Raw genomic sequence first — 15,075 nt, 5'->3', positions numbered from 1 at the left:
AGGATGGCCCTGGACAGCCCTGCAGGCAGCACTGCCCCACTGCTGAGTGCTGCTAGCACAGAGCAGCTGTGCTGGGGAGCAGCAGGGAGCCAGCTGCCACTGGCAAAGTGCTGAGGGGATGCTGATATCAGAGCTACTGCACACACCTGCCCTGCAGCAGGAACACCTGGACAGCAGCAGGGATTATTGACCCACACACTGACACCTGCCAAAGCAAGCACTGAGCTTTTTTGGTTTGGGTTTTTTTGGTGTGGTTGGGTTTTGTTTTGCTTTTTAAGATTCACCTGTCCCTAACTGTAGCAGCTAAATAACAAACAGGTGAAATAAATGTGTGTTCTTTTTTCCTTTTTAAAAATCAAAATATTAAAAGCACAGGAGGTACTGGAGTTTAATTTTGGGCTTCATTTAATGAATAGAGGAGGGAGATGAGTGCTGTCCATCCGGCCACGTGCCATCTCTGGAGTCTGACAGGTCCAGCCCCAGGCTGCTGGGAACCACCATGGCCAGACCAGGGCATCCAGCTCGCTCTCCACACCCACCTCCAGCAGCAGGTGCCCAGCTTCTCTCAAACTGCTCCTAGTTCATCTGCAGTGAGTGACAACGGGGTAACAACCAACATTTTGGCTTTTTTTCTGACATAAGCATAACTGAAGGAGCTCAACACAAAGGTGAATTCAACAAGTATCTCCCCAATCCATGTGGCACAATTAAATAGTATTTTATTTTCAATAAATATACAATCTCCATCATACCAGACAATACGCTGTGGAAAAATAAAATGTACAGAAGCAACCAACAGGACAGCTTGACTGTAGCTAAGTTCACTTGGTGACCTGAAGAACTACCTGGGTAAACACACACACAACACAGAAAGCCACTGCAGTCTGTGAGAGAATTAAAATTGTGGTTTCTGGGTCTTCTTAACTGTCCAAGTCCCTGGAGCAGGTGGTTTTTTGCACAGCACATGTTTGAAAGGACGTGAGCTGGTTTTCCCAGTACAAATGCTATTGGAAATGTTTATTTTGCTATATCAGCACTGAATCTACTACACACACAGACTGCTATTGAGACTGGCAGGTCACCGCTGACGGGACACGGGATCCGTCCCACGTGGGCCACACACTGCCCTGGCACACAAACGCACACACTAACAGCAGCTTAATTCTGTTAAAACTACTACAAGGACAAAACTGCAGTCAGAATCGATTTCACCACAGGTTCTACCGTTTAAAAAAATATTCTAGCCTAATTACCACGTTCACCAACGAGAGCACACGGGTACTTATATCTCCGAGAGGATGAGCCATGGGTTTGGACTGGAAGGACAGCAGAGGCAACTCCCAGCTCCTGCACCCGCTCCGTGCCTCCCACGGCACGGCCACGCTCAGCCCGAGCTGCCCGGCCCCGGGGGCACAGCTGGAGCCAGTGGCACACAGTGGGACCACCGGGGCCAGCACGGCTGCCTGGGTGCCGCGTGAATCCAACGGAGCTGCCGCGGGGCGCGTGTAGGGTGCGAGGTGGGGTGGCCGAGTCGTTGGCTTGGTTTGTTTTATCTCCTGGGCTCATGTCACCTCGAGGGAGGCGGGCGAGACGCGGTCGCAGTCCTCGCGGGAGCGCAGGCTGTGCCACTGCTCCACGGCCGTGCGGTGCGCGCTCAGCATGCGGCGCCAGTGGTTGGACTCGGGGGCGCCCGTCGAGTACTGCCCGATCACAATCCTGCCGATGAAGTCGTTGCTGCTCTTCACGTTGTGCCCGTACACTGCGCAGAGCACAAACACACACCGGTCAAGGCAAAAGCACCACTCGCCCCAGCCACAGCCCTGCCCCAGGAAAACCAATGGCCCACACATGTCCCCACACTGCAGGCGCCAGCGTTCCTGGCATGGAACTCAGCATCTGAAAATGTTAGAGAAACAGAGGCTTGGAAGGAATAAAATAAGCTGTACTACAGACTGAAATACAATTGAAATAAGACACAAATCCACAGTTATCACCGTGTTTACCATGAATAGGTAAAGTAGATTCAGAAAATGTTTTGGGTTGTAAGGGACCTCAAAGATCATCCTATTCCACCCCCCCTGCCATGGGCAGGGACACCTTTCACTGGAGCAGGCTGTTCAGTCCTGTCCAGCCTTGAAGGAGAAATACATCATGTAAAGAAGTGCCAAAAGCTCTGCCTGAGCATCATGAAATCACAAAGGCAGCCCAGCAGCCTGAGCCTGGGGAAGTGCAGAAGCAGCATCTCCAAGTGCCCTCCTCCAAACACACACTGCACAAAGCACTCCAGTGCTAATCCACAGCCTGCCCTGCTCGGAGAGGGAATTACACAGGGCCAGCCTGTCAGCAGGATGTTTACACAGCAACGATCTGCCATAATTATCACTGCAGCTACTTGTTAAATGTCCAGGAAAGCAACTGAGGGAGAGACACCAACCCAGCACCCTGTCCTGTGGATTAGCCCAGTCTCCTGGAAGGAAAGAGCGCAGACAGCAGCAAACCCTAATGATGGGCCTGATCCTGGCAAAGGCTGAGCCCTCCCACCAGACAGGAGCAAAAGCACTGCGTGTGCTGCAAACTGAAGCCCTGCCTCAGCTCATTAAAAAGTTGAAATGAAGTCTTTGCAAGCTGAAGCCAGGATATCCACAGGCACTGCCTGGAATATTAACGATTAAAAAATCTCCTCAGGAAAGAGAGGGATTTTTAAGGACAAATGTCTACAGGAGCTCCAAATCCAGCTGGGCTGGTGCAGCCAGAGCATGTTCAGCCTGGCATGGAGCCCCTGCCAGCAGCACCAGCTCTGCAGGGCTGCTGGAAACCAGCACTGGCAGCAAAACAACCTCTGGAACCCCTGTGGCATCCCCCTGATGTGTGCACACCCTGACAGGCAGGCAGGACACCGAGCACAGCGCACTCAGCCTCACTTCTGACCACACACCTCTGCCAGGGCTGTGCATTTCCTTTGTCACACACCCCCCAAGTGACCAGCATTACTTCAACCTGCCCCTCTGCCCTCTCCACTCTCTGCAAGGCTGGTGCCTCACCTCTGCACCAGTCTGGGATCTTGCTCTGGGTGGCTCTGGCACCACCTGGCAGTGCAGTCCTGGAATCAAGCAGTGCCAGGTTACATCTCACTTCATCCCTTCCGACAGCTCTGACACACACAGTTTATGGGCAGAGATGCTTCTGCTCACCAAATTACCTGTGGATATTTTAGGTGACAGCAAACCTTCAAATGCCCAAGTAATTTGTTCAAATAATTGCTCTAAAAAATCTACCCTGCAACTCCAAGCCCTGTGAGTCCATCTTCAAATGACATTTAGAAATGATCTGGGGTTCACCACCCCAGCAGGAAGACTGCATCTCTTCTGCCTGTCACCATCAGTTATCTGGGGCTGATGCCATCAGGACACATTGCCAAGTGCCTCTGTCAAGAGGCCAGGTTGGTGATTTTTGGAAAGGCCACCTTCTGAGGACACAGTCAGGAATTCTAAGCCATCCATCTCCAACTAATACACAGCTTGTCTGGGTTATTAATGAGTTCTCCTACAAAGCAATGGATCACAGGTGTAGCTAGCAGGACTATACTAAATGTTTTGCTATGATTTATTAGCCTACAGAAATCAAATATTGTGATAAAACCATGTAAAAATATCCCAAAACCAAAATTTTCAACAGAATTTTTTTTTCTTTTCTTTTCTTTTTCCCCCAGTCTTTTTGTTTGTTTATTGTTGTTGGGTTTGGGGTTTTTGGTTTGGTTTTTTGGTGTTTTTTTTTGGTTTTTTGGGGTTTTTTTGTAAAATTAAGGAAGATAAAGCCTAATCCTGGGAGACAGCACCAAGTAATTTAAACCAAGAAGCCTTACAGGCCATCAATTAATCACAGAACAAATTAACAGTGGAGAAGAAGCTCCCCAGGCATACTGATTCTTCAGAAATACTCCATGCCAGGACTGTTAAAACAAGCAGGTGTGCTAACTAAGGACACCCACCTGCTATTCTACTGTTGATCCAAGTATTTTGAATTCTTGTAATGCAACTTGCTAATCTCATTGTGTCAGGTAATTAGCATGCTGAGTCCTTTGGGGTATTAATGGGCTAATTATACAAGCACTGTTGCTTCTATCATTAACTACTGTAGATGGCACAGGGACTTATTGCTGAGGAAGAGGGAAGACATTTTGCAAGGCCAAATGCTCATTCACACACAGACCATAAGAGGCTGCACTAGACTGACCTCAGGTTTACACACTCACAGCTTCACCACAGCAGCTTTCTCAGACCAGAGGTCTGTGTGCTAAAAATTCAGCTTTACCCATCAGGTCAGAAGCCTTTTAAATTCAAGGGCATGCCTTTCTGGGAGGCTAACTGCTTATTCCACTGCTAAATGGCCAGGATTTGCTGAGCAATCTGCTGATGGCTGAGCTCACCAGGATGTGGAAGGGACCTCACCCGAGAAGGGGCTGGAGCTGGCACAGAGAAAACAAAGCCCTTCCTTTGCTCACATTCAAGAGCACCATTTCCCTGTTGCTGCCACCAGTACTTCCAAGAAAGCTTGGGAAAGAGAATGCCAGGAGCCCACAGGCCCAGGCGAGCAGCTGGAAGCAGAGACTGGTGCTCCTGCCCTGACACAGGGAGGGGGAGCATCTTCCCCAGTGCTCCCTTGGCTCAGCAATCACACCTCAAACAGGGGAGGAACCATTTCCTTGAGCAACAGCAAGCACCAGGCACTGCTGCACTCAGGTGTGCCCCTGCAGCAGCAGTGCCAGCCCCCCTGATGCACACACTGAGCCCTGTGTGCCCCCAAGCACCAACAGCACTGCGGGGCTCAGGCACAGCCCAGCAGACACAAGGTGAGCTGCACTCCACGGGGGCTGGCCTGCCCTGGCTGCAGGGTGACCAGCTGATGGCAGCAGGGCAGCCCTGGGAGCCCCTGAGCAGGACAGCCCTGCAGGGCTGAGCCAGAGCCCTGTGCTTCTGCACAGTGACACACACAGTGCAGTGACACACAGCACAGTGACACACAGCACAGTGACACACACACAGCACAGTGACACACACAGCACAGTGACACACTCAGCACAGTGACACACACACAGCACAGTGACACACAGCACAGTGACACACACACAGCACAGTGACACACAGAGCACAGTGACACACACAGCACAGTGACACACACACACAGCACAGTGACACACACACACAGCACAGTGACACACACACAGCACAGTGACACACACAGAGCACAGTGACACACACAGCACAGTGACACACACACAGCACAGTGACACACAGAGCACAGTGACACACACAGCACAGTGACACACACACCCAGCAAAGTGCCAGTTCCACACAACCCAACAACTTCAGCACAGCACAGTGACACACAGAGCACAGTGACACACACAGCACAGCTGCACCCCCACCTGCAGAGGGGCCAGTTCCACACAACCCCACACCTTCAGCCTTGGGGGTGTAAAAAGCTCCTGCTCTTTCCTTCCAGCTTGCCCCACAAGAGGTGAAGGTGGAGAAGCTCCAGGGGCAGCAGTTGAGCACGGTGCCACACTGAGTCCAGGTGTGTGACTGTACAAGTGACTGAGCTTTGCTCCCTATGTCTGAACATCCCCTGGCAGAGTCTGAAAGGAGCTCATAGTAAATTTCAGATTCAATCTGCCCTTGGCCACAAAACAGTGACACCATGGAGCTGCTCAATAGCAGAAAATAAAGTAATTAACATTTGGGATTTTCAGAGTGACCCAGACTCTGGTTATGAACTGGTAGATGCTGCTTTCCATTTAAGAAGCATATTTTCCTGATGGAAACTACACACCTGATCTCATGAGTTCTTTTTCCACTGTCACAGTAATTTACACAATGGCAACATCCATTTCTAGGCCAACGCAGAGCAAAAAGCAATTAAAGAAGCAGAGGTCAAACCAATTCTTTCTGCAGCTGCTCTTCAGAAGGACACTTTGGAAACAGAAAAGCTTCTTAAAAAGACATTCTTTATAATACAAATGCTGAAATACAGAAGAAAATCACCTTTACTTATATCCATTAAAAGGGTTGAATTGTTGAGGACGAGGTACATGATGTAAGTAAAACATTTTCATGTTATGAACTTATTGAGGCAGCGATCCTAAATGATCCATATCCAACTGATGGGGGCCTGGGTGCCACATGAGCTGTTCTTCTGGGCTCAGGGCACATGTCCCCCAGAGGGCTCCTGCACAGGAGGGAGGGCTGAGCCCCCCAGCCTGGCTGCCTGCTCCCCCAGGGCTGAGGGCACAGCCATGCCAGGCACTGCACACCCAAGAGCTGCTGCCCAGCAGGGCAGTGACTTCCAGGGGATGCAGGGGACCTGGAGCTCCAACCTCTGCTCTGGGGACAGCTCCAGCCTGAGCCTTCCCTTGTCCCCTGCCAGCCTCAGTCACATGGAATCACTTTTTGCCAGTCAGCTGTTTCCCATGGCACTATGTAACTCAGCCATGAGGCTGCTGGGTGGCATCAGCCCTGGCACCAGATCCAGCCAAAATGCCTTTCACCTTTCCCTCCACACTGAGAACTGCACACTGAGCACTTGTGCAGAGCACAACTGCAACCATCATCATCTATGAGTCACGTGCAATAGCAGAATTCAAGCTGGCATTTCAGAAAGTCATTCATCCTTTGAACATATCAGCATCCTTGGAATGACCAGGGAGGAGCATTAACTAAGCACATTTCCTTAAGCTGGCTTCAAGGCTATCAGCATCATTTACAGGATGGGGCACACTTGAGCCTCGCAGCTGGGCTGTGAAACATCCTCATCTCCTGCAAACCCTGCTCTGCCAGCTGTGCTGAGCAGTTAGCTCCTCAGCAGCTCCTCAGCAGCTCCTCAGCAGTTCTGGCTGTGCTGCACCACCTGGTACAGCCACACAGTTGTGGTGGATACCCCATGTGAGGAGACATGAATCTTGACTCCAGGTTTCAGAAGGCTGGTTTATTATATTATGATATATATTATAATGATACATTAAAACTATACTAAAAGAATAGCGAGAAAAGGATCCATCAGAAGGCTAGAAAGAACAGGAATGGAATGAATAACAAAGGCTCCTGACTCCCCAAGTCCAAGCCAGCTGCATCTGTGATTGGCCATTAATTAGAAACAACCAACATGCACCAATCACAGATGAACCTGTTGCATTCCACAGCAGCAGATAGTTATTGTTTACATTTCTTTCCTGAGGCTCCTTAGCTCCTCAAGAGAAAAAATCCTAGCAAAGGATTTTTCATAAAATATCATGGTGACACACAGCGCCTCTGCTGTTGTCTGTCCCAGAGTGCCAGCAGGGAATGTCAGTGTGCTGCAAGCTGAGAGCTCCACACCAACAATTAACTGTCCTGCAGACTCCTACAGCATCACCTGCAACGCAACTAAAGCCATTTAACTCAGAGAAAAGAAAAACCAACAAAAACAAGTCCAAGGCTGTACACAGGCAACTGAGGGGCAGAGTCCCCCTGAGGACACAGACCTCATGGGACTGTGTGGTCTCTCTGGCAGAGCCACATCCCTGCTGGCACTGACCCATCAACACTTCAGCACTTCCCACTCAGCCTCAGCACTTGGTGAGGTCTCACAAAGTGCCCCCTTCACACACCTGCCCATGCCCTTTCTGTGCCCAGTGCCCAGCCCTGCCTCAGCCAGTGGGGCTGAGCTGCCAGGTTAAGTAGGACTGAAAACTGCTCCTGAACTGCTTGACATCAGTGTTAAAAGCTGTTTAGCACAAAGAGGTGCTACGAGGAGCAGCAGCTGCTGGGCTAATGATGCACACTGAGAAGGTCACAGGCATGGCCCAAATCCTGCCCCTGCTCCTGGAGCATGGCCTGTCATATTTAGTGGAGAGGAGAGAAAAGCACAGAAGATGCCGTGGTTTCCCATTTATCAGTTTAATCTCCACCAGGGTCTGTTTGGCACATTAAACTCTCTTTCCAGCCTTCCCCTGCAGTGGCTGCGCCTGCCCAGCTGCAGAAGGAACTGGAACTGCTGCAGCACATGGCCACACACAGAGCCAGCTGCTGCCCCACGGGGTCAGTGCCACTGCAAGAGACTCTCTGGAACCTCCCACAGGGACAGGGACACCCCTGTGCTCTGGCTGGGGCTCCCTGCACCCCAAACCAGGCGTGTGCCCAGTCACAGTCTGCTCTCACACAGGGAGGGGAAAGCCCTGGAGCAGCCAGCAGGGAGCCAGGGTGCAGGGAAAGTGTGAATGCACAAGTGTGTCTTGCAGGGATCTCAAGGGCATGCAGGGATGACACCTCATGGAATTACCTCATCAGGAGACACTGGAATAATGGGCTGGATGCATTTATTGCAACAGCCCGAGGATACTGGAAAGGAGTGTCCATGCCTGGCTTCTGCCACTTCCAATCCCCCTTTTTTTTAAAACTGCATCTTAATTCTCTGCACTATGAGCCCCAACAAGCACACAGATGGCTTCATGCATATTTACACACCTGGCAGGACGAGGCTGCAGCACCAGTGCCACACAGCACCTGCAGACACAGGCAGGACAGCCGTGCAGGAGAGGCAGCCCCTGCCTGCACCATCATCCCTCCCCTGTGACAGCCACGGGGCCACACAGGAATTCCATTTCCAGACACTGCTCTGCTGCCCTCAGCAGCTCCTGCCACCCAGGCTTCTCTTCATCTGATACACAGGCAGATTCTGGCCTTGCAAGATGTTTGAACAATTCCTGTCACTGCAGTGTGAGCCAAACAAGATGAAAAGCTGGGGGCAGGAGAGCCATGGCACTGCTTAAATTAGGAGGCTTGGCAAAAGGAGCCAGCACCTATCACCAGCCTGGGAGAGGAGGGCTTGCTCCTTTCTTCAGGGGAAAAAGATTATCAAAAGATTCCACAGAACTCCAGGACAGGCAGTTTCTGCCACATCAGATGCAGCACATTTATTAACTAAGTCAGGCAACTTGATGAATCTAATTTTGCCTTCTAAGCAAGCAACAGATCGGGTCAGGAAAGGCCAGCATCTTGTTGCTCTCACTCTGATTAATGGCATTTCACTCCTCCTTGTTAATGCAGTCAGTCTGCTGCAAAAAGCCAAATCCAACCCCAGAGGACCTTCCCTGAGTGACCCCGAACAGGACTGGGCCTGCAGGACCCCACTCAGCATCTCTGACTGACCCTCTGCTGCTCCAGGTGCCCAGCAGCACCTGCCACGGACACCAGCAAGTCACAGAGGGCACAGAAAGGGAGAGCAGAGGGGCCCCTTCTCCTCCCCAAGGGCATTTGTACATGGGGAAATGCACACAGAGCTGTGAAGAGCTCTGCTGGGGCTCAGGGGTCTCCCTGCCAGCACACCTCCCCAAAACCCTCTCACAGGACCTGCTGGGCCACCTCGTGTGGCCACCAGGGCTGGAGCAAGGCCTGGAGGGCAGGAGGCAGCAGCCAGGAGCCCACTGCCCTCCCCAGACCTGGGCAAGGACCATATGGAGGCTGCTGCATAAATGAATGGAGTGTTTTATAACACCAGACACAAAGGAAAATTCTGATCTAAATTAAACAGGTATAAATCCCCAGAAAACACAGTGCTGACATCAGTGGTTTTTTTTTTTTTCCAATTTTTTCTCCTTTGGCTAAGATAGGATTACACAGGTTTTATCAGGGATTACATTTTGCTTCTGAGCTCTAGATATGGGAAATATACAGACAGTCCAATACTTCCAAGAGACATATCTAATAGATGACAAAAAACAATTTTCTAGCAGTGAGTTGTCTAATTATCTGTCCATCTAAGAGATGTCATGGTGCCCAATATGATAGTATTTCAAAAGAGAAACCAAATCCTCCTCCTGCATTCCAGCATGGGAAAAAAAACCAGTTTAATTTGACTCATATATTGGAGATTTCTTCCCTATATCTGTGAGCAAAAGACAAAGTGCCTGAATGTTTGTTGGGTTTTCACATGGGAAAGCAAAAGCAAGAGGAGAAAGGAGAGATGGGCAAGTCAAACTGCAGATGTGGGATGACCCCAGACATGGTGGTTTCCATCCCTGCAAACTGCAGCTAGAGGTGATGCTGCATCTCCAGGTACCTCCAGGTCCTACTTCCACACAGCCAGGGGAATTACAATTTGGATATATTTCTGGAGAAGCCTCGGGACAAAAACTTTAACAACTTTCAACCTGCTCAGCTGACTGGGACATTTGGAAATCAGTCTGTTAATTAAGAAAATGCCATTGAAAAGCCCCACTAGCTTTACATCCTGTTGAAACAGGCAGCATTGGTTCAAAAATAAAACATTTCAGTGAAAGCAACCCAATTCCCAGAACTGCATCATTATCAATACACACCAACAGTTACTTTTTTTTCCCCCTTCAAAATACAAACTTCATTATATGGTCCCCATATTTTCCTAAAGGCCAACTGAGAATGAGCCCACAGAGGAACCAGGTATATTGCTATTGAACAGCAATCTGTTCTTTTAATCAAGTACTGCCTGTTAACTGGAGGTTAATTAGAGCCCTGAAATGAAGCACTGAAGTTGTGCAGGGATCTGAAGACACACTTTACAGCACCTGGGGCACAGAGGTGGCTGATGGCATGGCCAGAGCCCCTCTGCTGTAGCCACTGAAACCACAGGTACAGCTCTGCAAATCCCAACACTCTTGGGAACAAAAATACTCAAAAAAAAGAAATAAAATGGAAAAATGGGTCCTAAATCTTTACAGAAAACAGAGACATTGCCAATTTTTGAAACATATTGAAAGGTGAGGAGTATCAGCAAATCCTCCCAGAAGACAGAGTGCCCATGAGCTGCAGCCTCAGCCAGGACTGACCATGAAGTGTCACCAGTGCAGGGCACACACCTTTCAAGGTGAATCTCTCCACCAACAAGCACAGCCTGCCCAGCCTGCTTGCCTCCCCAGGCACAGCACCCTGCCCTGCTGCAGCCAAGGCCCCCTTCCAGACAGGAGCAGAGCAGCAGATGAGCCCCACTGCTGCTCTCCACCAGCCCCAGCGCTGCCCCAGCCCAGCCAGGCCAGAGGGAAAAGCAGATTTTCCCTCTACAACTGCATGGAGATGATCTACCCAGAGCATGGAGATGATTCCTCCCTCTTTGGGGACTCTGCTTGAGTAACAAGCCCTAAAGATCCTGCCATGCAAACATGCCCAGAGCTCATTTAAATGAGAAGGACACATAGCCACCACAAGGACCTCGGGGAGACAAACATCCCCTAATTGTGAGTGCTGAAGGTTCTCTTTTTTTATGGTAAGTGATGAAAATATGCTGAGGAGTCACTGAGACACAGTTTGCCCTGGAGTGCTGCTGGTTTTTATTGGGCCATCTGGGCTTTACTGCAGTGCAAACAGCATCACTGATGATTGTTATTAACAACATTATAATCATTAACAAAATGCAGTGCTCAGGTTTCGGGTGTAGTCTGCCTTCCTGCTGCACAGCCCGAGCTTTCTGACAGACTGAGATTTATTGGGCAGCCCAAAATCCCTCAGTGTGGAGAGCACAAGGTCTCTGGGTGCCCATCACCCAGCCCTCCCAGCACAGGGGCTGCACTTGCATCTCAAATACTCTTTTCTCCTTCATGGAAATGATCCTGGCAGCAGCTGCCAGTGCTGCTGTCAGGGCCAAACTCCACCTTGCCCTTGTCACAGACAGAGTCACACCTTGCTCACAGGTGCACAGGGTTAGGAGGACACCCCACCCTTCAGAGCCTGCCCCACTACTCTGCAGGTGAGCCCATGGCTTGCCTGCACTCAAGCAGAAGATGGCACATGGGGGATATGTGTCAGGTTGCCAAAAAAACCCTAAAAAGTGCAAAAAAGAACCACCCAAAAGAGTGTATTTCTGTTACAATATGTATATGGCTGCTCATTACCTAGACAACATGTTTGATGAAGTAAATGAAAATCAAACATCCTCTCCACCAGCTGTTGCCTCACTCTTTTTTATTATTTTTTTTTTTTGGTCAGGACATTAGATTTGTTATGAGTATCAGTGGCTTTCTGGTTTCAGCCTCTTTTGGGGAGAAGCTGTTAACAGACAATGCTTGCAGCAGCAATCCTGACCCTGGATGCTTTTTCCTGGAGAGGAGATTTCCACCAGAGCTCATCCCACCTCATTTTGGGCACTGGACTGGGACTGTGAGTTAGTGACAGCTCCAGCAGCATCTGAGGAGGGAGCAGAGGGAAGGCAGGAAGACAGCTGGTACAAGGTGTCCTGCACCAGTGTGGAAGGAGAAGCATTTTGGTCTGAAAATGCCAATAATTGACAGTATTGAATCCTTGCGTGCCTGAGGAGGAGGAAAGACCAAAGCACCAGCCCAACCACCTCCAATCCTGGCTAACACAGAGCTCTCCCTGGGCACATCATCCTGGAGGCATCCAGGGCCCCTCTCCAACTCCAGCTGTGCCCCAGCCCTGAGCTTGGTGTGGAGTTCAGCTCTCCAGAGCACCACCAGGAAAGCAGGATGGTGCTTTACCACGTGTCTCCTCTGTTTGCACACTCAGTCCTTGGTAACTCACAGCAAACCGTGGACTGAGTGCACTGAACACAGCTTGGTTCAAGTGTGGAGTTCAGCTCTCCAGAGCACCACCAGGAAAGCAGGATGGTGCTTTACCACGTGTCTCCTCTGTTTGCACACTCAGTCCTTGGTAACTCACAGCAAACCGTGGAGAAATCCACATCAGAGTGCACTGAACACAGCTTGGTTCAGGATGCACAGGACAAAAACACACAGGGGGGAAAACAAAATCCATGTGCCTTTGTGTGGATGGTGCCCCACCCTGCAGCGTGGCACCAGCCCCACGGGAGCCAGGAGCCCCAGCTGATGGGAACTGGCAGAGCTCCAGGGCTCCCCAGTGAAGCCAAGCCAACCTAAAGACAGCTGCAGACTGGGTCCAAAATACAAAGCCACAATAAAGGCTCCTTTAAATTATTGAAGACATACTCACTTCTGGCTCCCATGGCTGCTTTTACAGCTCTCTCTCTCCATTCTAAGCATCATCACCCACCCCTCAAGCAGGATTATTTTGCTTTTCAATTGGACTTTGACTCAACAGCAAATTTAATTAACTGACCTAATGGACTAGAGATGTGGATTAGAAGAGAAAAGAAATAAGAAATAATTCCAAACAAAACACACAACAGAAAGAACCACCACTGCAGCAAAAAAGAACCCCAAAGCACCTAAGTTAAAAAAACAACAAAACTAAACTATGGCCTTGCTATGCAGAGATGCAAAATAGAGATCTCATATTGCAAGACACCCACACTGCCAAACATTTGTTCTTGATTATCTTTTAACAGAGGATCCCAAAGCCCTTCACGAGCCCTTAAGCTGAATAATACTGTAAGGTGCCAAGAAGGAGCTCTGTGGGGAACACCACAACCCCTTCCCAGACCTTCAGAAACTCATTTCAGCAGAACCCCACAGATGCACACAGGAATAAACTGGTGCTGCACTCCATGCTGCACTCCACACACCTCCACCACCATCAGGAGCCAGTCTGTCACCTGGATGAACACTGAATGTGGCTTCCTCACCATGTCCCCTGATCCAGAGCCCTTGTGACAGACAGTGCAGGCACTGACCCAGCAGCAGGCTGCACACACCAAACCATGGCCAGCAGCCCTGGCTCCAGCTCTCTGCTGGCTACACCAGCCCACATCTCACACCAGTGTCCTGGGCACAGCAGAATGCCCAGCCCAGGCAGCGCCCTGCCCACCCTGCACCCCATCCTCAGGCCAAGGGCAGCCAGGAGAACCCGGCCCCACTGCTCCTCCCAAAGCTCTGCACGTTCCTTCCCAGCTGGGCAGCTCCTGGGGACGTTTCTGGCCTGGGATTATTTATTGCAAACTCAAAGCAAGCAGTGTGTCAGTCACAAAATGAAGCCCCACTCAGGAGGCTCAGCACTGAAATCAGCGTGACACGGTGATGGATCAGCCAGGCTCCCACTGGCTCACTGGGAACACTCCCCTTTGCACAGAAAAAACCTCACAGATCCACCCATTAATCCACCTTCATTCACTGTGCTGAGCAGCAGAGCTCCCCTCACCCTCCTGGCTGCAGAGCTGCTCCCTGTTTGCCTTTTCTGCTCCCAGCAGGAAGGGGGGGAGGCGAGGAATCCAGTGATTCACATCTGTCACAGGATCACCTGATGGAAGCTCCAGGAAAAAATCCATCACTGCACGTGCAAGGTGCAGTCAGGGTGACATGCATGCCAAGCAGTGATTAATTACAGGTGTTTTGCTGAGGAAATTTCTGAGCATGAAGGGCAACATTTAAGCTGCTAATCAGCATCACTTTTTGTTATAACATGTTTGAAAACAAATGAATGGGTTGGAATAAGTCTCCTTGAACCAGCTTTGACAGCTGTATCTTCCACGTAAAAAGTAAAATTAAAAAAATACTTCGAAATACACCCTTTCAGAAGCAGATTCTTTTCACCAAAAGAAATGATGGAAAGTTGTCAAAAAAAGTGTTTGTGAAGCATGAGAGTCCAATGCGGTAGAAGAGTGTGGGCCCCACCACGCAGCCCCTCTGACCCTGCAGAGGGCCAGAAGGTCTGACCCTGCTCCTGGTGGTGCCTGAGCTCCACAGCTCCATAGGGAGGGAACCCCACCCTTCAGAGGGGTCCCTGCAGCCCTGCTCAAGGCTTTTGGGGTGGGAAAAGGCAGAGAATGCCACCAGCCTCAGCAGGTCCCTGGGCCAGGACAGCAGCCCTGTGCTCTGCCACCCCTGCTCCCAGCACCAAGGCTCCACTGCCTGTCTTCATGCCTTGAGAATAAATACAGGAGACCCAGAAACTGCTTAAAAACAGGAATTCCTATCCCAGCCAAGCCCCTCCAGTGCTGACAAAGCTCTTGAGTGAGGTCAGCTCTGAGCCTGTCATGGACCCAGGCTCTGTGGGCTGTGCCTGGGTCCATCCCAGCTGTGCCATGCAGGGCTTGGCACAGAGCCCCAGCCCTTCAGAGACACAGGCATGAGCAAGCCCTGCTCACAGAGCAGCTGAGGTCACTGTGGAACACCCTTAGGTGCACCCCCTCACCAGCAAA

At 50.4% G+C, this 15,075-nt stretch overlaps 1 protein-coding gene across 1 annotated transcript in view; it reads right to left on the bottom strand.

Annotated features, from left to right (window-relative positions):
- Window positions 1-697: 697 nt before the first annotated feature.
- Window positions 698-15,075, bottom strand: part of SYT17 (synaptotagmin 17) — a 35,475-nt gene continuing 21,097 nt past the window's right edge. The window contains exon 8 of the mRNA XM_039732203.1: window positions 698-1,759. Coding sequence (XP_039588137.1) covers window positions 1,563-1,759 — 197 coding nt within the window. The 3' untranslated portion in view covers window positions 698-1,562. The remainder of the gene's footprint in view (window positions 1,760-15,075) is intronic.

This window comes from Passer montanus, unplaced genomic scaffold, assembly GCF_014805655.1.
Source record: "Passer montanus isolate IOZ18808 unplaced genomic scaffold, ASM1480565v1 scaffold8, whole genome shotgun sequence".
NCBI lineage: Eukaryota > Metazoa > Chordata > Aves > Passeriformes > Passeridae > Passer > Passer montanus.
Note: the sequence above shows the minus strand (reverse complement) of the source record. Positions and strands in the feature narration are given on the sequence as shown.